The sequence below is a fragment of the Cherax quadricarinatus genome, chromosome 73 (genome assembly GCF_038502225.1).
Source record: "Cherax quadricarinatus isolate ZL_2023a chromosome 73, ASM3850222v1, whole genome shotgun sequence".
NCBI classification, from domain to species: Eukaryota; Metazoa; Arthropoda; class Malacostraca; order Decapoda; family Parastacidae; genus Cherax; species Cherax quadricarinatus.
In genome coordinates, this window is record NC_091364.1 from 19,416,498 (window position 1) to 19,439,521 (window position 23,024).

The 23,024-nt window shown below is 41.1% G+C and overlaps 1 protein-coding gene across 2 annotated transcripts in view; it reads left to right on the forward strand.

Moving 5' to 3' along the window:
• Window positions 1–22,688, forward strand: part of LOC128701090 (uncharacterized) — a 99,837-nt gene extending 77,149 nt beyond the window's left edge. For both annotated transcript variants that reach the window (XM_070100628.1, XM_070100630.1), the window contains exon 5: window positions 20,604–22,688. In XM_070100628.1, the coding sequence (XP_069956729.1) occupies window positions 20,604–22,520 (1,917 nt within the window). In that variant the 3' untranslated portion in view covers window positions 22,521–22,688. The remainder of the gene's footprint in view (window positions 1–20,603) is intronic.
• The last annotated feature ends 336 nt before the right edge of the window (window positions 22,689–23,024 follow it).

Below are 23,024 nucleotides of genomic sequence, written 5' to 3' on the forward strand. Positions count from 1 at the left end.
GAAAGGCATAGAATTAGGGGGGATATGATTGAGGTATATAAATGGAAACAGAAATTAATCAAGGGAATGTAAATATTTTTATTATTATCACACTGGCCTATTTCCTCCAAGGCAGGGTGGCCCGAAAAAGAAAAACTTTCACCATCATTCACTGGAGTTTACCTGGAGAGAGTTCCGGGGGTCAACGCCCCCGCGGCCCGATCTGTGACCAGGCCTCCTGGTGGATCAGAGCCTGATCAACCAGGCTGTTACTGCTGGCTGCACGCAAACCAACGTACGAGCCACAGCCCGGCTGATCAGGAACCGACTTTAGGTGCTTGTCCAGTGCCAGCTTGAAGACTGCCAGAGGTCTGTTGGTAATCCCCCTTATGTATGCTGGGAGGCAGTTGAACAGTCTCGGGCCCCTGACACTTATTGTATGGTCTCTTAACGTGCTAGTGACACCCCTGCTTTTCATTGGGGGGATGTTGCATCGTCTGCCAAGTCTTTTGCTTTCGTAGTGAGTGATTTTCGTGTGCAAGTTCGGAACTACTCCCTCTAGGGTTTTCCAGGTGTATATAATCATGTATCTCTCCCGCCTGCGTTCCAGGGAATACAGGTTCAGGAACCTCAAGCGCTCCCAGTAATTGAGGTGTTTTATCTCCGTTATGCGCGCCGTGAAGGTTCTCTGTACATTTTCTAGGTCAGCAATTTCACCTGCCTTGAAAGGTGCTGTTAGTGTGCAGCAATATTCCAGCCTAGATAGAACAAGTGACCTGAAGAGTGTCATCATGGGCTTGGCATCCCTCGTTTTGAAGGTTCTCATTATCCATCCTGTCATTTTTCTAGCAGATGCGATCGATACAATGTTATGGTCCTTGAAGGTGAGATCCTCCGACATGATCACTCCCAGGTCTTTGACGTTGGTGTTTCGCTCTATTTTGTGGCCAGAATTTGTTTTGTACTCTGATGAAGATTTAATTTCCTCGTGTTTACCATATCTGAGTAATTGAAATTTCTCATCGTTGAACTTCATATTGTTTTCTGCAGCCCACTGAAAGATTTGGTTGATGTCCGCCTGGAGCCTTGCAGTGTCTGCAATGGAAGACACTGTCATGCAGATTCGGGTGTCATCTGCAAAGGAAGACACGGTGCTGTGGCTGACATCCTTGTCTATGTCAGATATGAGGATGAGGAACAAGATGGGAGCGAGTACTGTGCCTTGTGGAACAGAGCTTTTCACCGTGCCTGCCTCGGACTTTACTCTGTTGACTACTACTCTCTGTGTTCTGTTAGTGAGGAAATTATAGATCCATCGACCGACTTTTCCTGTTATTCCTTTAGCACACATTTTGTGCGCTATTACGCCATGGTCACACTTGTCGAAGGCTTTTGCAAAGTCTGTATATATTACATCTGCATTCTTTTTGTCTTCTAGTGCATCTAGGACCTTGTCGTAGTGATCCAATAGTTGAGACAGACAGGAGAGACCTGTTCTAAACCCATGTTGCCCTGGGTTGTGTAACTGATGGGTTTCTAGATGGGTGGTGATCTTGCTTCTTAGGACTCTTTCAAAGATTTTTATGATATGGGATGTTAGTGCTATCGGTATGTAGTTCTTTGCTGTTGCTTTACTGCCCCCTTTGTGGAGTGGGGCTATGTCTGTTGTTTATAGTAACTGTGGGACGACCCCCGTGTCCATGCTCCCTCTCCATAGGATGGTAAAGGCTCGTGATAGGGGCTTCTTGCAGTTCTTGATGAACACGGAGTTCCATGAGTCTGGCCCTGGGGCAGAGTGCATGGGCATGTCATTTATTGCCTGTTCGAAGTCATTTGGCGTCAGGATAACATCAGATAGGCTTGTGTTAACCAAATTCTGTGGCTCTCTCATAAAAAATTCATTTTGATCTTCGACTCTCAGTCTGGTTAGTGGCTTGCTAAAAACTGAGTCATATTGGGACTTGAGTAGCTCACCCATTTCCTTGCTGTCATCTGTGTAGGACCCATCTTGTTTAAGTAAGGGCCCAATACTGGACGTTGTTCTCGACTTTGATTTGGCATAGGAGAAGAAATACTTTGGGTTTCTTTCGATTTCATTTATGGCTTTTAGTTCTTCCCGCGATTCCTGACTCCTATAAGATTCCTTTAGCTTAAGTTCGATGTTTGCTATTTCTCTGACCAGTGTCTCCCTACGCATTTCAGATAGATTGACCTCTTTTAGCCGCTCTGTTATTCTTTTCCGTCGCCTGTAAAGAGAGCGCCTGTCTCTTTCTATTTTACATCTACTCCTCCTTTTTCTTACAGGAATAAGTCTTGTGCATACATCGAGTGCCACCAAGTTAATCTGTTCTAGGCATAAGTTGGGGTCTGTGTTGCTTAGTATATCTTCCCAGCTTATATCGGTTAGGACTTGGTTTACTTGGTCCCACTTTATGTTTTTGTTATTGAAGTTGAATTTGGTGAATGCTCCCTCGTGACTAATATCATTTTGTCGGTCTAGGGCTCTGCGCATACATGTCTGAACCTCAATTATGTTGTGATCTGAGTATATTGTTTTTGATATGGTGACATTTCTTATCAGATCATCATTGTTAGTGAAGATGAGGTCTAGTGTATTCTCCATTCTAGTAGGCTCTATTATTTACTGGTTTAAATTGAATTTTGTGCAGAGATTTAAAAGCTCGTGTGAGTGTGAGTTTTCATCAGAGCTGCCTCCTGGTGTTATTACTGCAACAATATTATTTGCTATATTCCTCCATTTTAGGTGCCTTAAGTTGAAATCCCCCAGGAGCAAGATGTTGGGTGCAGGAGCTGGAAGATTTTCCAGACAGTGGTCAATTTTTAACAGCTGTTCCTGGAATTGCTGGGATGTTGCATCCGGAGGCTTGTAGACTACCACAATGACTAGGTTTTGGTTCTCGACCTTTACTGCTAAAACTTCCACTACATCATCTGAGGCATTAAGCAGTTCTGTGCAAACAAGTGACTCTGCAATGTACAGGCCATCCCCCTCCTTTTGCCTGTTCACTCTGTCACATCTGTATAGGTTGTAACCTGGGATCCATATTTCGTTGTCTAAGTGATCCTTTATGTGGGTCTCAGTGAAAGCCGCGAACATTGCCTTTGCCTCTGCAAGCAGTCCACGGATGAAAGGTATTTTGTTGTTTGTTGCTGGCTTTAGACCCTGTATATTTGCAAAGAAGAATGTCATCGGACTGGTGGTATTGTTGGTACTGGGGGGGGGGATTTTTTTCCGGCATTAGTATTTGTATCTGTTGGTTTGGAGTGGAGGCCATCGACTGTGGTTCCACTCCAGGAATGACTGGATTTGGTGTACAATTTCTGCCATTTCCTGCCAGTTTTTTTTCCTTCCTGGCACTAAAAAACCTCTCCGTCTTGAGTGGCTGTGGCTACCCAGGTTTTCCCATGGCCTATATGTTTTGTATCTTTTTGTCCCCTTTTGATGGTGTGCCTGGCAATTTAAGTTATAGCACAGTCTTTCCTGTACTGAAGAGGTACACATTTCAGGGTGAAAAAGCTTACAGGAAGGGAGTTTGCATTTTCCTGTTGTCATATGGGCACGGCATTTTCTAGGGTGGTCATAGTTGCACGTCCCATCTGTTTTTCCAGATTTCCCATGTCTGCAGATACCAAGTGCATAGTATGTGCACAGGCTTGGTTTCCGTTTGCCTTGGGTTTCTGTGACTGTATTCCCTGTTGGTGCATGTTTACCTGTCTTATTCCTATCTTCCCTAGCACCAACAATGGAGCTCCCACCAGTTGTTTTTGGTAATATATCCTCACTATTGCTAGTGGAGTCCTCTTGTTTGCTATTTCCTGTTGTATTTCTTGTTTGCAATATTGGTTTTATCTTATCTTTGACTACACTTGTTTCCCCACTACGGCTCCTGTCCCCTATGAGGTCATTTATATGCATTCCTTCCTGCGTATAATTCCCGACTACCTGGACAAAATCTCCAGCTTCACCATTACTGTCTCCCAGGACAGCATCTCCAACTTCACCATTACTGTCTCCCAGGACAGCATCTCCAGCTTCACCATTTCTGTCTCCGAGGACAGCACCTCCAGCTTCACCATTGCTGTCTCCCAGGACAGCACCTCCAGCTTCACCATTACTGTCTCCCAGGACAGCAACTCCAGCTTCACCATTACTGTCTCCTAGGACAGCACTATCATCCCCACATTTACTGACTACCAGGACATCACCTCCAGCCTTCAGTTTCTGACTACATGGCCAGTATCAAGGGCAGTACCATTCAGCCCAGACTTTTTATGTTCCCATCTGTTGTAGAAAGTTTCCAGGTTGTCTATGAAAGCAGCTTTGATGTTATCCTCTTTTAATACCCTTGTGATTTTAGTCCACAGATTTATCTCCTTTGGGCATACCCAAAAACACTTCCCTGTTTTAATACTGCTTGTAGCTAGTTCTTGGATATCTGCACAAGGGGCGTGACACCAATTTCCACAAAAATGACAATTTATCCATGTGGAAGCCCGTTTGTTTGATTTATTGCAGACTACACACAGCTTCAGAAGGGTGATTTACACTACAGTTTTTAAACTGCAACATTAACACCCCTCCTTCAGAGTGCAGGCACTGTATTTCCCATCTCCAGGACTCAAGTCCGGCCTGCCGGTTTCCCTGAATCTCCCTTCATAAATGTTACTTTGCTCACACTCCAACAGGAATCTAAATAGCGTGCTAAAAATATCTAGCCTAGACAGGACACGCAGCAATGATTTTAAGCTGGAAAAAAAATTCAGATTCGGGAAGGATATACGAAAGCACTGGTTTGGTAATAGAGTTGTGGATGAGTGGAACAAACTTCCGAGTACCGTCATAGAAGCTAAGACGTTTTGTAGTTTTAAAAAATGGTTTAGAAAGACGCATAAATGTTTCGGTCCTGGGACCTTGATCAATTCTAACATACAGAAGTAGAAAGCCGTTATATATAAGAGGAGAGTAAGGTGTAAGCGACACATGGTGACCTGAGGAATGCCATGTTGAGATGAGGACGGATAAACGATGAGATTATGTGACTCCTGTGTTGTTGGGTTGGTGGTGCTTAGCCTGCTTTATTATCATGTATGCTAATATCTCAGAAATTTTGTGGTTTCCAGTGTTACGTTCTATTATGTCGGTGACGGTGTGAGTTGGACCTGACTAGCTGTGCTACTAGTTCAGTTGCAGTGCTCCTTCCTTAGTGAATGTGACTTGACCTGACTACCTTAATGCATTGGCTTAAGCCAGTGGGTGACTTGGACCTGCGTCGCATGGGCCAGTAGGTCGGTTGCAGTGTTCCTTCTTTCTTATGTTCTTATGCTCTTAATGATATGTTGAAAAGACTAGCCAAAGGTTTGTTTAGTTTCTCCTTATGTACCTTTATATCCCTTAAGAACAGTTCAACAGGGCCTGGGGATTCATTAGGTTAAAATGAATTTGTCTGGTAACCTTGTCACAAAACTTTATTATCGTTCTGATCTACATAAATGATTAATTTTGGATTTTCGTTAGTATCTTCTTGCATAAAAACTGAGAGGAAATAAGTGTTAAAGCTTTTGAGTGGACCTATCTTAGAGTCCATAATCTTAATTCTGTATACCTGAAAGAAGCCTTTTGGGCTAAACCTTGAACCCCTTGCGACTTTAACCTCATAATCTCCTTTCGCTTTTCTTACTCCTTTTTTTTTTATTTCTCTTTCTAATTGAATATACTGTTTTCTTAACTGCCCATGTTTTGCTTTGATTAGCTGCAAATGCCTTTCTTTTGACCTGTGAGATTCTTTAATCTATTGTTTATTCACTTACGGTCAGTTTTGTTGCATCTAATTTCTATATTTGGAACGTAAGTAATCCGGACTGCTAGAACTATGCTTTAAAAAATATCATATCGGCAATCCTCACCACCTACCTGACCCATAGTCAGGTCACACCAGTTCAACCCACCCAGGTAGTTTCTCGGTCCTGTGAAATCGGTCAGGCAGAAATCAGGGACATTGACTTGATTGTAGTTATTAAGGTAATTGGATGATATATTAAAAAGAATAATTTGTGATCGTTTTCCCCAAGTCCATCATTAACCTCAACTATTATTAATTAGTGATTCCTTGTTGGTAAGAACCAAGTCAAGCAGGTCATTTCCCCTAATTTTTTAACACGTACTCTAAGCTATTTTTACATTACTCAATTAACTGATCTTTCTCATTTCCTCACATTTCCGGGTTAACCAAAAGTATAATATTAACATAAATATATAATTTTATTTCTACGATTCTCACTTTGAGTAACATTGGTACTTTTCAAACATCCTTCCAGACATGTCTGAAATTATCGATGTTCATTGATTATCATAAATAAATAATTTAAAAAAAAATTGACCCTCCTTATATCTAACATTTTATCATGTTCAGTCTAGTTTAATATCTTACCTCCTCTAACCCATTAAAGATTATTTTCTCTAGATATTCTCTCAAGATCTGACACATCCATGTTATGTGAACTTGTACTGTTAATAATGCTGCTAGTGTTACTACTGCTGCTAGTGTTACTACTGCTGCTAGTGTTACTACTGCTGCTAGTGTTACTACTGCTGCTAGTGTTACTACTGCTGCTAGTGTTACTACTGCTGCTAGTGTTACTACTTCTGCTAGTGTTACTACTGCTGCTAGTGTTACTAATGCTGCTAGTGTTACTACTGCTGCTAGTGTTACTACTGCTGCTAGTGTTACTACTGCTGCTAGTGTTACTACTACTGCTAGTGTTACTACTGCTGCTAGTGTTACTACTGCTGCTAGTGTTACTACTTCTGCTAGTGTTACTACTGCTGCTAGTGTTACTACTACTGCTAGTGTTACTACTTCTACTAGTGTTACTACTGCTGCTAGTGTTACTACTCCTGCTAGTGTTACTACTGCTGCTAGTGTTACTACTGCTGCTAGTGTTACTACTGCTGCTAGTGTTACTACTGCTGCTAGTGTTACTTCTGCTGCTAGTTACTTCTGCTAGTGTTACTTCTACTGCTACTTCTGCTAGTGTTACTTCTGCTGCTAGTGTTACTACTGCTGCTAGTGTTACTACTGCTGCTAGTGTTACTACTGCTGCTAGTGTTACTACTGCTGCTAGTGTTACTACTGCTGCTAGTGTTACTACTACTCCTAGTGTTACTACTGCTGCTAGTGTTACTACTGCTGCTAGTGTTACTGCTGCTGCTAGTGTTACTACTGCTGCTAGTGTTACTGCTGCTGCTAGTGTTACTACTGCTGCTAGTATTACTACTGCTGCTAGTGTTACTACTGCTGCTAGTGTTACTACTGCTGCTAGTGTTACTACTGCTGCTAGTGTTACTACTACTCCAAGTGTTACTACTGCTGCTAGTGTTACTACTGCTGCTAGTGTTACTGCTGCTGCTAGTGTTACTACTGCTGCTAGTGTTACTACTGCTGCTAGTGTTACTGCTGCTGCTAGTGTTACTGCTGCTGCTAGTGTTACTACTGCTGCTAGTGTTATTACTGCTGCTAGTGTTACTGCTGCTGCTAGTGTTATTACTGCTGCTAGTGTTACTACTGCTGCTAGTGTTATTACTGCTGCTAGTGTCACTACTGCTGCTAGTGTTACTACTGCTGCTAGTGTTACTGCTGCTGCTAGTGTTACTACTGTTGCTAGTGTTACTACTGCTGCTAGTGTTACTATTGTTGCTAGTGTTACTACTGTTGCTAGTGTTACTGCTGCTGCTAGTGTTATTACTGCTGCTTGTTACCAAAAAACGCGATTCTAAAAGCTTAGAGATCTCCAGTGAATACTAGAAAGGACTGCCCTTCTAGCATCCAGCCTGTTACTGGGTTTTCGTAACAAGTAGTCAGTATCCTTGTCCAATTATCCATTAAAATTCAGTATGGTTCAATAGTGCTTTAGGATTACAACTGGTAGGCTACTAACTAGAGAAATTAAAATTTAATAAATTTATTAAGTATATAAGTTGTCTAGAGGTATATTATCAAAGTAAATTAAATTACAGCAATCAAAATAAAATCAATCTCTCGAGTTCAATATTATTGTGCTGAAAGCACATATCACATTTATAATTCTTAAGTACCGTCAGGTACATTAACATTTAATAAGATATTACAAATATGTACAAGTGTGTGTATGCGTGTAAGTGCTCTTAAGTAGTTAGCTATGTCTCAAGACTCGAATAAGACTTAAACAAGTGACTGACAAAGTCCTCAAATAAACTAACTTCTTGACCGACTGGCTACCCGAACAGTCTGCTTGAACAACAAAGAATGCTAAGCCCAATAGCAATGCAATATCAAGCGACTGCGACACAGAATCAGGAACTGGGAAATAATATAACGACACTAAGTAGGGACCATCAGCAGATCCTCCACTAAAGTTACAACCCTCCCATAATACTGAATCTATGTTCAGCATAGGTTAACTGTGACTGTGACAATACACAGGAACCAGTACAAAATTAGGTCAGAAGCTATAGCTAAGGACCTGAGATGTTCAGAGTGTCAATGTGACACACAACCTCAGTACAACGTCGAAAATCACAAAGTCTATACAATGTTCTGAGAACAAAGTTCTACAGAACTAACAAGAATAATGAGACAGACAATCTGTCCAACCAGCAAGCGAGTCTCCAGCAGACTGAAAACTTCACGAGAGGTGAGGACACCCCCCCCTCGATCACGTGATAGCTACGTGGACAACTGCAGCTCAGAAGCCGGCAGTATAACGAGCGACAAGCGATAATTACAGTAGTTTGACAATCAAGACTAACTGAGCACATTTTATATACATCCTAACAACAGAAGCTAAATAACAATATAAAAGTCAAATAATAATATAAAGTCATACATTTACGATTTAGCTATTATCGTAAATATAAGCAATATAAAATTATATGAAAAGATAATATACATTATATATATACATAATAATCATTGTAACCCATTCAGGGGTTGCAACACCCCCCCCAACACGACAGAGGGTCGCACTAGGAGTTGCATGAATGTCTTTTACATTATTTCTGGTTACTCATATCAATATTATTATCAAAATAAATATTAGTCTCTCTTGTGCCAAGCACCTCTACAATTTCACAGCGTCCGTCACTAGGATATGTCCCTAACTAGGGCAGTACACAGTATCGTATTTCTGTATACTCGTGGTTATGTACATCAGTGTAGAGACAGGATAGCGCTGAAAAGGAGGGCACGTTGAGGCTCGATCATAGTAGAGGAGACTGCATTCCACTCTTAAGTAGTGGTTGTGGAATGCGAGGCAGTATGAACATCTGAGTATGAAACAGCTTAAGGTGTGTAGTGAGGGGGGGGGGGTCTGCGACAGGACAGTGTTGCGTCACGCAGTACCATCTCCCGCACCACACTACTCACTCAACACTCAGCTTGTCTCCTCCTCACACAACATTACTGTGAATATATAAATATAATAATTAGACATGACATGAGTATATATAGTTAATATGGGCTGGAGGGATTAAGTTACTTTACTGAATTTGACATAGCAAGTAACAAAAGGTATTTGGGCATAAAATTACGTTAATTTAATGTAACTGATAATTATTAAGGACGAGACAGAGCGTCAGCAATTACATTACAATGACCACTTATGTGTTTTATACTAATAGAATAAGGTTGGATTCTGAGGGCCCACCTCATGATCCTAGCATTCTTACTCTTCATGGTGTTTATATAGGTGAGTGGATTGTGGTCTGAAAAAACGTTAATTTTAAATGGGGAAGTGCCCAAATACACGTCAAAATGTTCTAAAGACACCACAAGAGCTAGAGCCTCTTTCTCAATAGTGGCATAATTTTTCTGGTGTCGTTTAAGCTTAGATGAATAGTAACATATAGGATGGAGAATATCAGTGGATGTTGACTGTTGGAGCAGCACAGCACCCACTGCATAGCCACTCGCATCTATATGTAAAAAGAAGGGAAGATTGACATTAGGACTCTTCAACACAGGAGCAGAGGATAGCAAGCGCTTCAACCTTTTGAACGAGTCTGAACAATCTCTAGTCCAGGTGAACTGAACTTTGCTACTAGTAAGCTCAGTGAGAGGAGCTGCAATCTGAGAAAAGTTTGGACAGAACCTGCGATAATATCCTGCCATACCCAGGAATCTCTGTACTCCTTTCCTATCCTGTGGCACTGGAAATTCAGAAATTGCACGAACCTTAGCCTCAATAGGAGCAACCTCACCTTGGCCGATACAAAAGCCTAGATTGGTAATCTTGGCTTGACCAAAACTACATTTGGCTAAGTTAACAGTGAAGTTGTAGTGCGCCAGTCTCTCAAACAATGCCCTGAGACGCGTCAAGTGCTGTTCCCACTCGTCACTGTACACCACTAAGTCGTCAAGGTAGGCTTCTACTCCTTCTAAGTTGTGGGTCAACTCGTTCATTATACGCTGGAATGAAGAAGCCGCGTTACATAGGCCGAAGGGGGTGACGAGGTAGTTAAACAATCCATCTTGAACAGTAAAAGCAGATATTTCTTGAGCACGTTCAGTAAGCGGGACTTGATAATAGCCTCGTAAGAGATCTAAACGGCTGACAAACTGGGCTCCTGACACACGATCAATAAGGTCGTCAATGCGAGGTAGAGGATAACCATCAGGCAAGGTGACAGAGTTCACTTTCCTGTAATCAGTGCACATCCTGAAACTACCGTCAGGTTTAGGCACTAAAATACAGGGAGATGCCCATGGACTTTTACTGCGCTCAATAAGTCCGTGAGATAACAGAAAATCAACCTCTTCTCTCAATGCTTTATGCTTTGTTGGACTCATCCTATATGGTGATTGCTTAATGGGTGATGCTCCCTGTACATCAACGTCATGTACACCCAGAGTACAACGTTTAGGAACATCACCGAACAATTCAGGGAAATGCAAAATCATGTTTTTAATATTACCAGCTTTAACAATCCCAAGGTTACTAAGAAACTCGTCTAGTGACTGTAGAGTCACAGAATTTTCTAAACGCACCTCTATACCTCTAGAGATGTCAGGTAGACTGACGTTTTCTTCCTCTGTCCTAGGAAGAATAGAAGTAGTAGGTAGAGGACTAGCGTAGTATGCCTTAAGCTGGTTAACATGGTACACATGATTAGATTTCTTTTTCCCAGGCGTACGTACCAAATAATTTACGTCGCTAAGCTTTTTCACTACTTCCAGGGGACCATCATACCTGGCTTGTAGAGCATGACCTGGTACTAATTTCCGAGCCATCACCTTATCTCCTGCTTTAAAAGAACGAGAGACAGCACGCTTGTCATAATGTTGCTTCATTCTAGCTTGGGCTGAAACTAGGTTTTTCGAAGCTAGCTCTCTAGCGGCTGTCAAATGTTGCTGCATTAATGAAGGTGAAGTACTCAATGATGGATTTGATTTTCCTGTCCACACGTCTTTCAACACTGCAAGAGGACCACGCACTTGGTGTCCGAATATTAGTTCAAACGGACTAAATCCGAGACTTTCTTGCTCACTTTCTCTCATAGCGAACAGAAGAAAAGGTATACCTTCATCCCAGTCTCTAGAAAAATGCTCACAATAAGCTCTCATCATGGACTTCAGTGTCTGATGAAATCTCTCTAGAGCACCTTGTGATTGTGGATGATAACTGGTTGAAAGTACAGACTTTATTCCTAGGTGGGATAAGGCTTCTCGAAAGATCTTAGAAGTGAAATTAGATCCTTGATCTGATTGTATCTCTCGTGGCAATCCAACCTGGGAGAAAAATTTCATCAGCGCTCTGACAATAGCACGAGCATTAATTTTTCTCATAGGAATAGCTTCGGGATAGCGTGTTGCAGCGTCCATAATAGTAAATAAGTATTGGTTTCCTAGTTTGGTTCTAGGCAAAGGACCAACACAATCAATAATAAGACGTGAGAATGGTTCACCATGCACGGTGATAGGAATGAGAGGCGCAGGTGGAGGTGTGTGCGCTGGCTTGCCTGTCACTTGACACATGTGGCAACGTCGCACATGATCAGCTACTGTTTCCTTCATCTTTGGCCAAGTAAAATGTTTTGCCAGTTTACCGAGTGTCTTCTTGACACCCAAATGTCCTCCTATGGGACTATTGTGAGCAAAATCAATGGCTTGTTCACGAAATGTAACTGGTAACACAATGAGATGCTTGACTGTGTTGGAAACACTATCAGCGGACAACTTACATGTACTTTTCTCCATCAGTACACCGTTACTATAATAGTAACAATTATCGAGATCCTTTGCTTCACTCTCAGTAACTGCTATATCTCTCAGTCTTTCCAGTGACTGATCAACAAACTGATCCTTGATTAAATCATCATGAGTAAGAAATTTAACGTCAGTTGTGTCCTGACTAGGTTGATGACCAGGGGGAGTCAGTGTTAATGACCCTGGACGCAGAGCGTCACTAAACAACATATTCAACCCCAAATCATTGTCATCCACTAACTCAACAGGAGACAAGGATGGTTGTTGAATCTTTGACATAGCTCTAGTAATTGCGCTGAGAGGAAATAAAATAGGTTTTTCTCTACAAGCTTCAATGGCATAATTATCATCAGTGTTATTATCAATCACAAGTGGTTCTTTACATATACCAGCATGAAGGATATCGTTCCCTATCAACAAGTCCACTGACCTGATGGGAAATACACCACTGGATATACCCACTGAAACATAACCAGTATAATAGCTTGTTTCAATATAAACTTTGTGCAGAGGCACTTTTATAACAGCCCCTCCATAGGCTTCTAACAATACATCTATCTTGCAATAGGTATCGTCAGTTATGGGCAGTACATCTTCTCTTAATAACGTGAGATAACTGCCAGTGTCTCTGAAAGAAATTATCTCAGTTAGATGTGATTCGTCAAATCCTACTTTATCTCTCGAAAAGTAAGGACTCATCGCTGAACGAATCTTTTCGTCAGATACACTTTCTGACGCTAGTCATCTATCCTGAGTAACATTATCTTAAACAGTAGGATAAGAGGAATTGCTAGGATTTTGGTGCCTTTGTTGAACGGAAGAGGATACGACTTGAGTGGGGGCGCCAGCCGCACGACTGTTTCTCGTATCTCTTTCTAACTTATAGCAATACTCTCTAGTATGTCCTTTTCTGTTACAATAGGTACATTTAACTTTCTTCTTCTCGATACCAGATTTCTGTCTAGCCACAGAGACAGATTCAGGATTGTGAGTTTTCCTGGTAAAGGTACGAGAAGTTACAGTAGCAGGTACATCAGGCCGGCAATGAGCAGCTGATTTAGGTTGCCAACTTCTAGGACAATTTTTAGTAACCTTGTTTCTCTGTGTTTTAGTACGTACAAGTTTGTGAGAAATTTCATAATTGTCTGCTAAGGCTGCAGTTTCCAGAATATCCGAGGTAGTATGATCGATCAGATATTCTTGTATGTCAGCAGGCATACAGTTGTTAAACTCTTCGTGTAGTAACAACTGAACAAGGCTGTCGTAGTTGGTACACTTGGCAGCTCTAGACCATCTCTCAAATGCAACTTTTTTCTCACGAACAAACTCTACACAAGTTTGATCTTGTCTTCGTTGTAACGTACGAAATGCTCTTTGATAACTTACAGGTAACAAATTATACGTCTCTAGAATAGTTTGTTTGACAGCGTCATAACTAATGTACTTGGCAAATGGTAAGGCTGCAGAACACGTTTGAGCTCTTCCCGTCAACGCTGTATGCAGCAATGTTGCCCAGTGCTTACGTGGCCAGTTCATAGCACGTGCCTGGTTCTCAAACACATCAAAATATGTGTCTAAGTCACTTTCAAAAAACTTAGGAACCATGGATGCAGCTTTCTGCACATTAAATGTGTCCTGTGATCTATCAGTCTGTTGTCTTAACAGACGAACATTTTCTCTTTGGAAATCTTCTTCGTTCAATCTCCTCTGTGCCTCAATTTGTGCAGTCTGCAACATAATGAGGCGTTCCAACCTCTCAAACTGTTCCTGAGAGATAGGACCAGTGGGTAATGGAGGAGTAGGGAAATTAACATGGTCTGGACGGTCCTTAGGTCGGACACTTCGTCCAGCCGTCTCTAGAGAGTCTAGATCTGGTCTAGGATAAGTAGATACAGGTGTAGCATACACTGTACTAGTATTAGGCTGTGTCATACCAGCTATACTCTGTACTATAGTGTCAGTGAAGGAAGGAGCGAGCGAGAACTGAGCTACACTAGGCTCGGACACTAGGCTCACTTCTGCTCTAGTTGCTCTTTCTTCATCAAATAGAGTCATACTTCCTAATTGTGACACTAGGCTTTCTGAATCTGAATCATAATCAGACATCTTTGTATGAGCAGGAAACAATATATCTTTAATTAATGCTCTGACAGTTTCAGCGGTGTAATTCCTGTTATACGTCACACCGAGATACTTGGCTACTCGCCAACACGTCTGAAGTTTTAATGTACTTAACTCAAAGTCAGAGTATCAATTAACTGTTTCACTTCGGCATACATCACGAAAATAATTGTACTACGAGAGAGTGATTATGGGAAACTATAATCCTAATAGGAATTTTAGTGTTGGTTGTCTTAGAGCTAGAACTCATAAACAGTATTTCCATCTCCTTGGATCAAGAGACTCAGTCAGGTACATACATCCACCTGGTATGTTGTACAAGACTAAACTCAAAGTCTTCAGATTAGGAAAGTACTCAAAGTGTTTGATCATAGAAGTACTAGTATGTCAAACTGGACAATTTCTCCAACACCTTGGATCAAGAGCCTCCCGGACAGGCCCCCATTTGTTACCAAAAAACGCGATTCTAAAAGCTTAGAGATCTCCAGTGAATACTAGAAAGGACTGCCCTTCTAGCATCCAGCCTGTTACTGGGTTTTCGTAACAAGTAGTCAGTATCCTTGTCCAATTATCCATTAAAATTCAGTATGGTTCAATAGTGCTTTAGGATTACAACTGGTAGGCTACTAACTAGAGAAATTAAAATTTAATAAATTTATTAAGTATATAAGTTGTCTAGAGGTATATTATCAAAGTAAATTAAATTACAGCAATCAAAATAAAATCAATCTCTCGAGTTCAATATTATTGTGCTGAAAGCACATATCACATTTATAATTCTTAAGTACCGTCAGGTACATTAACATTTAATAAGATATTACAAATATGTACAAGTGTGTGTATGCGTGTAAGTGCTCTTAAGTAGTTAGCTATGTCTCAAGACTCGAATAAGACTTAAACAAGTGACTGACAAAGTCCTCAAATAAACTAACTTCTTGACCGACTGGCTACCCGAACAGTCTGCTTGAACAACAAAGAATGCTAAGCCCAATAGCAATGCAATATCAAGCGACTGCGACACAGAATCAGGAACTGGGAAATAATATAACGACACTAAGTAGGGACCATCAGCAGATCCTCCACTAAAGTTACAACCCTCCCATAATACTGAATCTATGTTCAGCATAGGTTAACTGTGACTGTGACAATACACAGGAACCAGTACAAAATTAGGTCAGAAGCTATAGCTAAGGACCTGAGATGTTCAGAGTGTCAATGTGACACACAACCTCAGTACAACGTCGAAAATCACAAAGTCTATACAATGTTCTGAGAACAAAGTTCTACAGAACTAACAAGAATAATGAGACAGACAATCTGTCCAACCAGCAAGCGAGTCTCCAGCAGACTGAAAACTTCACGAGAGGTGAGGACACCCCCCCCTCGATCACGTGATAGCTACGTGGACAACTGCAGCTCAGAAGCCAGCAGTATAACGAGCGACAAGCGATAATTACAGTAGTTTGACAATCAAGACTAACTGAGCACATTTTATATACATCCTAACAACAGAAGCTAAATAACAATATAAAAGTCAAATAATAATATAAAGTCATACATTTACGATTTAGCTATTATCGTAAATATAAGCAATATAAAATTATATGAAAAGATAATATACATTATATATATACATAATAATCATTGTAACCCATTCAGGGGTTGCAACACTGCTAGTGTTACTACTGCTGCTAGTGTTACTACTGCTGCTAGTGTTACTACTGCTGCTAGTGTTACTACTGCTGCTAGTGTTACTACTGCTGCTAGTGTTACTACTGCTGCTAGTGTTATTACTGCTGCTAGTGTTACTACTGATGCTAGTGTTACTACTGCTGCTAGTGTTACTACTGCTGCTAGTGTTACTACTGCTGCTAGTGTTACTACTGCTGCTAGTATTACTGCTGCTGCTAGTGTTACTACTGCTGCTAGTGTTATTACTGCTGCTAGTGTCACTACTGCTGCTAGTGTTACTACTGCTGCTAGTGTTACTGCTGCTGCTAGTGTTACTGCTGCTGCTAGTGTTACTACTGTTGCTAGAGTTACTACTGCTGCTAGTGTTACTACTGTTGCTAGTGTTACTACTGTAGCTAGTGTTACTGCTGCTGCTAGTGTTACTACTGCTGCTAGTGTTATTACTGCTGCTAGTGTTACTACTGCTGCTAGTGTTACTACTGCTGCTAGTGTTACTACTGCTGCTAGTGTTACTACTGCTGCTAGTGTTACTACTGCTGCTAGTGTTACTAATGCTGCTAGTGTTACTACTGCTGCTAGTGTTACTACTACTCCTAGGGTTACTACTGCTGCTAGTGTTACTACTGCTGCTAGTGTTACTGCTGCTGCTAGTGTTACTACTGCTGCTAGTGTTACTGCTGCTGCTAGTGTTACTACTGCTGCTAGTATTACTACTGCTGCTAGTGTTACTACTGCTGCTAGTGTTACTACTGCTGCTAGTGTTACTAATGCTGCTAGTGTTACTACTGCTGCTAGTGTTACTACTGCTGCTAGTGTTACTACTACTCCAAGTGTTACTACTGCTGCTAGTGTTACTACTGCTGCTAGTGTTACTGCTGCTGCTAGTGTTACTACTGCTGCTAGTGTTACTACTGCTGCTAGTGTTACTGCTGCTGCTAGTGTTACTGCTGCTGCTAGTGTTACTACTGCTGCTAGTGTTATTACTGCTGCTAGTGTTACTACTGCTGCTAGTGTTACTGCTGCTGCTAGTGTTACTACTGCTGCTAGTGTTATTACTGCTGCTAGTGTCACTACTGCTGCTAGTGTTACTACTGCTGCTAGTGTTACTGCTGTTGCTAGTGTTACTGCTGCTGCTAGTGTTACTACTGTTGCTAGTGTTACTACTGCTGCTAGTGTTACTGCTACTGCTAGTGTTACTACTGTTGCTAGTGTTACTGCTGCTGCTAGTGTTACTACTGCTGCTAGTGTTATTACTGCTGCTAGTGTTACTACTGCTGCTAGTGTTACTACTGCTGCTAGTGTTACTACTGCTGCTAGTGTTACTACTGCTGCTAGTGTTACTACTGCTGCTAGTGTTAATACTGCTGCTAGTGTTACTACTTCTGCTAGTGTTATTACTGCTGCCAGTGTTACTACTGCTGCTAGTGTTACTACTGCTGCTAGTGTTACTACTGCTGCTAGTGTTACTACTGCTGCTAGTGTTACTACTGCTGCTAGTGTTACTGCTGCTGCTAGTGTTACTACTGCTGCTAGTGTTATTACTGCTGCTAGTGTCACTACTGCTGCTAGTGTTACTACTGCTGCTAGTGTTACTGCTGCTCCTAGTGTTACTGCTACTGCTAGTGTTACTACTGTTGCTAGTGTTACTACTGCTGCTAGTGTTACTACTGTTGCTAGTGTTACTACTGTTGCTAGTGTTACTGCTGCTGCTAGTGTTACTACTGCTGCTAGTGTTATTACTGCTGCTAGTGTTACTACTGCTGCTAGTGTTACTACTGCTGCTAGTGTTACTACTGCTGCTAGTGTTACTACTGCTGCTAGTGTTACTACTGCTGCTAGTGTTACTACTGCTGCTAGTGTTATTACTGCTGCTAGTGTTACTACTGCTGCTAGTGTTACTACTGCTGCTAGTGTTGCTACTGCTGCTAGTGTTACTACTGCTGCTAGTGTTACTACTGCTGCTAGTGTTACTACTGTGCTATTGTTGCTACTGCTGCTAGTGTTACTACTGCTGCTAGTGTTGCTACTGCTGCTAGTGTTATTACTGCTGCTAGTGTTACTACTGCTGCTAGTGTTACTACTGCTGCTAGTGTTATTACTGCTGCTAGTGTTACTACTGCTGCTAGTGTTACTACTGCTACTAGTGATACTACTGCTGCTAGTGTTACTACTGCTGCTAGTGTTACTACTGGTGCTAGTGTTACTACTGCTGCTAGTGTTACTAATGCTGCTAGTGTTACTACTGCTGCTAGTGTTACTACTGCTGCTAGTGTTACTACTGCTGCTAGTGTTACTGCTGCTGCTAGTGTTACTACTGCTGCTAGTGTTACTACTGCTGCTATTGTTACTACTGCTGCTAGTGTTACTACTGCTGTTAGTGTTACTTCTGCTGCTAGTGTTACTACTGCTGCTAGTGTTACTACTGCTGCTAGTGTTACTACTGCTGCTAGTGTTACTACTGATGCTAGTGTTACTACTGCTGCTAGTGTTACTACTGCTGCAAGTGTTACTACTGCTGCTAGTGTTACTGCTGCTGCTAGTGTTACTACTGCTGCTAGTGTTACTACTACTGCTGCTAGTGTTATTAATGCTGCTAGTGTTACTTCTGCTGCTAGTGTTACTACTGCTGCTAGTGTTACTACTGCTGCTAGCGTTATTACTGCTGCTAGTGTTACTACTGCTGCTAGTGTTACTACTGCTGCTAGTGTTACTACTGCTGCTAGTGTTATTACTACTGCTAGTGTTACTACTGCTGCTAGTGTCACTACTGCTGCTAGTGTTACTACTGCTGCTAGTGTTACTACTACTGTTGCTAGTGTTACTACTGCTGCTGGTGTTACTACTGCTGCTAGTGTTACTACTGCTGCTAGTGTTACTACTACTGCTGCTAGTGTTACTACTGCTGCTAGTGTTACTACTGCTGCTAGTGTTACTACTGCTGCTAGTGTTACTACTACTGCTGCTAGTGTTACTACTACTGCTAGTGTTACTACTGCTGCTAGTGTTACTACTACTGCTGCTAGTGTTACTACTGCTGCTAGTGTTACTACTACTGCTGCTAGTGTTACTACTACTGCTGGTGTTACTACTGCTGCTAGTGTTACTACTACTGCTGCTAGTGTTACTACTGCTGCTAGTGTTACTACTGCTGCTAGTGTTACTACTACTGCTGCTAGTGTTACTACTGCTGCTGGTGTTATTACTGCTGCTAGTGTTACTACTGCTGCTGGTGTTACTACTGCTGCTAGTGTTACTACTGCTGCTAGTGTTATTACTGCTGCTAGTGTTACTACTGCTGCTAGTGTTACTGCTGCTGCTAGTGTTACTACTGCTGCTAGTGTTACTACTGCTGCTAGTGTTACTACTGTTGCTAGTGTTACTACTGCTGCTGGTGTTACTACTGCTGCTGGTGTTACTACTGCTGCTAGTGTTACTACTGCTGCTAGTGTTACTACTGCTGCTAGTGTTACTACTGCTGCTGGTGTTACTACTGCTGCTAGTGTTACTACTGCTGCTAGTGTTACTACTGCTGCTAGTGTTACTACTGCTGCTAGTGTTACTACTGCTGCTGGTGTTACTACTGCTGCTAGTGTTACTACTGCTGCTAGTGTTATTACTGCTGCTAGTGTTACTACTGCTGCTAGTGTTATTACTGCTGCTAGTGTTACTACTGCTGCTAGTGTTATTACTGCTGCTAGTGTTACTTCTGTTGCTAGTGTTACTACTGCTGCTAGTGTTATTACTGCTGCTAGTGTTACTACTGCTGCTAGTGTTATTACTGCTGCTAGTGTTACTACTGCTGCTAGTGTTACTACTGCTGCTGGTGTTACTACTGCTGCTAGTGTTACTACTGCTGCTAGTGTTATTACTGCTGCTAGTGTTACTACTGCTGCTAGTGTTATTACTGCTGCTAGTGTTACTACTGCTGCTAGTGTTACTACTGCTGCTAGTGTTACTACTGCTGCTAGTGTTATTACTGCTGCTAGTGTTACTACTGCTGCTAGTGTTACTACTGCTGCTGGTGTTACTACTGCTGCTAGTGTTACTACTGCTGCTAGTGTTATTACTGCTGCTAGTGTTACTACTGCTGCTAGTGTTACTACTGCTGCTAGTGTTACTGCTGCTAGTGTTACTGCTGCTGCTAGTGTTACTGCTAGTATTAGAAGTAGTAATGTAAGAAGTACATAATAAATAAAATGAACCACTCTGTATGTGTGACGCTTTATGGTCGAGTCAATAAACTCCCGTACTGATGTTAGTATATGCACCCACCTGTTGTAACACAAATTGAAGGAGTAGTAGTAGTAGTAGTAGTAGTAGTAGTAGTAGTAGTAGTAGTAGTAGTAGTAGTAGTAGTAGCAGTAGTAGTAGTAGTAGTAGTAGTTGTTGTTGTACTAGTAGTAACTTTAGTAATAGTAATTGTTGTAGTAGTAATGGTGATAGCAGAATTAACAGAAGTATTGGAAGTAATTGTTATATTATTGTGTTGTAGTAGTGTTTTTATTGGTTTTCAATATTTGGCATTAACAGTGTTTTCTTTTATCAACACAGAACTGTGTAGCGAGAGAATATCGTTGTTTGGACAACCTGCAGATGAAGATGAAAAATAAATCTCAGCAAGAAGACTTAAGGAACTTAATTTTACTGTTTATTGTTCTCTTCCTTATACATGAAGCAAAGGACCCAAAGTTACTCTGGAAACCCATATTCAGTTGTCTGGTAAATGATTCAAGACCTTATGTTTCTTCATCAAATCATCATGACTGGCTTGACAATGTGGCCCGTAAATTAGATACTTCATATAGGCGATCCTATTATGAAGACATATTCGTAGGATTTGTTGATGTTTTGAAGAAATTCTTTCAGTCTACAAAGATCGAAAGGTTCAGTGATCAATCTTTTGATCACATTGACAGTTTAACTAGAAAAGCTCTTATCTTGTGCAGTGAAGAAAACTTTCCTGTTTTCATGCATCTCATAGTGAGTGTCGCATATGTGGACGGCAACAGTGAAGTTAATTGTGTGTGTCAGACGAAGCCGCTGCATCACGCTGCAGCAAGGAACAACATGTCTGCCGTAACCTACCTTCTCAGCTTGGGAGCATCTTGCACTGTCAAGGACAAGTGTGGCAATACTCCAGCACACTATGCCTACATGATGGGCCACCGAACAATGGGGGAATTCCTAAACGTACAAGAGGTTCAGAAGGAAAAGAATATCATGGGTCGCTCTCCTGAATCTGTTTGGGAAGATTTCAAAACCTACATGAGCCAGTATAAGTTAAATATTGAGAAATGTCATACAAACAAGTTACAAGAGCAAAACACGGAGGAAATGTTAATAAAACTTCACCTTGAACACCTCAAAGAAATATGGCAAAGCAAAGGAATACGTGAAACAGTGAAAGAAGCTCACGTAAACTTTACAGAGGGAGAAACTAGGGAGGTTAAACAAGCCGTTCAGCAGCTGTTGACGGAGATCCACAATGAAGTAGTTAAGAGAAATACGTTGTTCGAAGGTGAACTACAATTACTCGGCAGCTCCTCAGACAATGTTCGTCTTTACTGTCCAGACGAATATGATGTAAACATTACACTGAAGAGAATAAGTTGTCTTTCTGATGGAGATTTTTCTTTAAAACTAGAAGACTCAAATGAGAAATATTCTTTAAGAAATATCATTGTATCTGCCAATAACGAGGGTAAGAAATACCTGATTCACAGATCATATATACAAGACACATTTTATGATGAGGTAAAACAATGTCTCATTAATATGAATTTTGAGAATAAACAACTTGCCCCCGTTTTACCGGGTTTGAAGAAAACACAGGTAGGCGTTGGTTTAAGTTTAACGTGGTCAGGCAGGCAATACCCACTTTTGTTGGTGGATATCGACATTGTTCTCACTATACGAGCAAAGTGGCCAGATAATCTCTCAAAACCAAAGCTCTTAAGCCCAAATATCAACAATGTGTTTCTCAACTCAATTGGAGAGAATGAATGGAGATTTTCTTTCGCTATTGCTGAGAATCATATCATGAAAACGCTGCCAGAGGACCATCGCCTGGTATTTCTGGCCTGCAAAATGGTGTTGGCTTCCCTCAAGGTGGAAGGCTGGGTACCAAGACAGATAAAAAAACAGTTTACTTACTGGGATGCTAGACAATTCCGTATTAAGCCTCCTGGGGGATTTTCACTCAAAAATGCATTTTTCCTGGAACTGGAAGAAACAAAAAAGAACCTTAGTTGGAGAAAAAAAACTCTGCTGGAAAAGATCCAGTCCGTGTTCCAGCGGATGTGTATACAAGATAACAATACGGTTCGTGATGGTTGTATAGCAGCATATTTTGGAGGTGATACAGAGAAGTCTCCACTTTGTTCTGGAGCTGCTGTGATATATTCTTTCCTCGAAACCTTCAAAGAAATTTCTAAAAACAATAAAGAATCGATAAAATATGAAATTTAAGGCGAAGAAATGTGCTTCTCTTCACTACCATTCTATAGTTCGTAGAATTAAAGTTTTGACATTTTGTAAGAGAGAATATGATGATTTATTACAGAAATTTATTTCAGCTTATTTGTATCTATTAAGTTCTTCTAAAAATTTTTAATATTAATAAACATTTTATCAAAATATCTTTGTATGTATTAAATTTTCTTGTAATGAAGTTTGAATATACAGAAGGGCCCCACTTATACAGCAGGTTATGTTGCAGTCTACCGCCGTAAAGTGAAACGCCTTTTTAACTTTTTTTCCTCACTTTCACATGCTCATAAACGCCTGATAACATGTTTGTGCTATCGTATATTATATGAGTAATAGAGCTGGGCCCTAAAAATATATATACAGTACACATATTAAATATAATATTTTTGCCCTTTGCTTACAGTGAGTGATGAATACATTTATTGTAGGAAGTCTAAATCAATGAAGAATGGGTATAAGTGAAAACCACTTCATCAGCGAAAC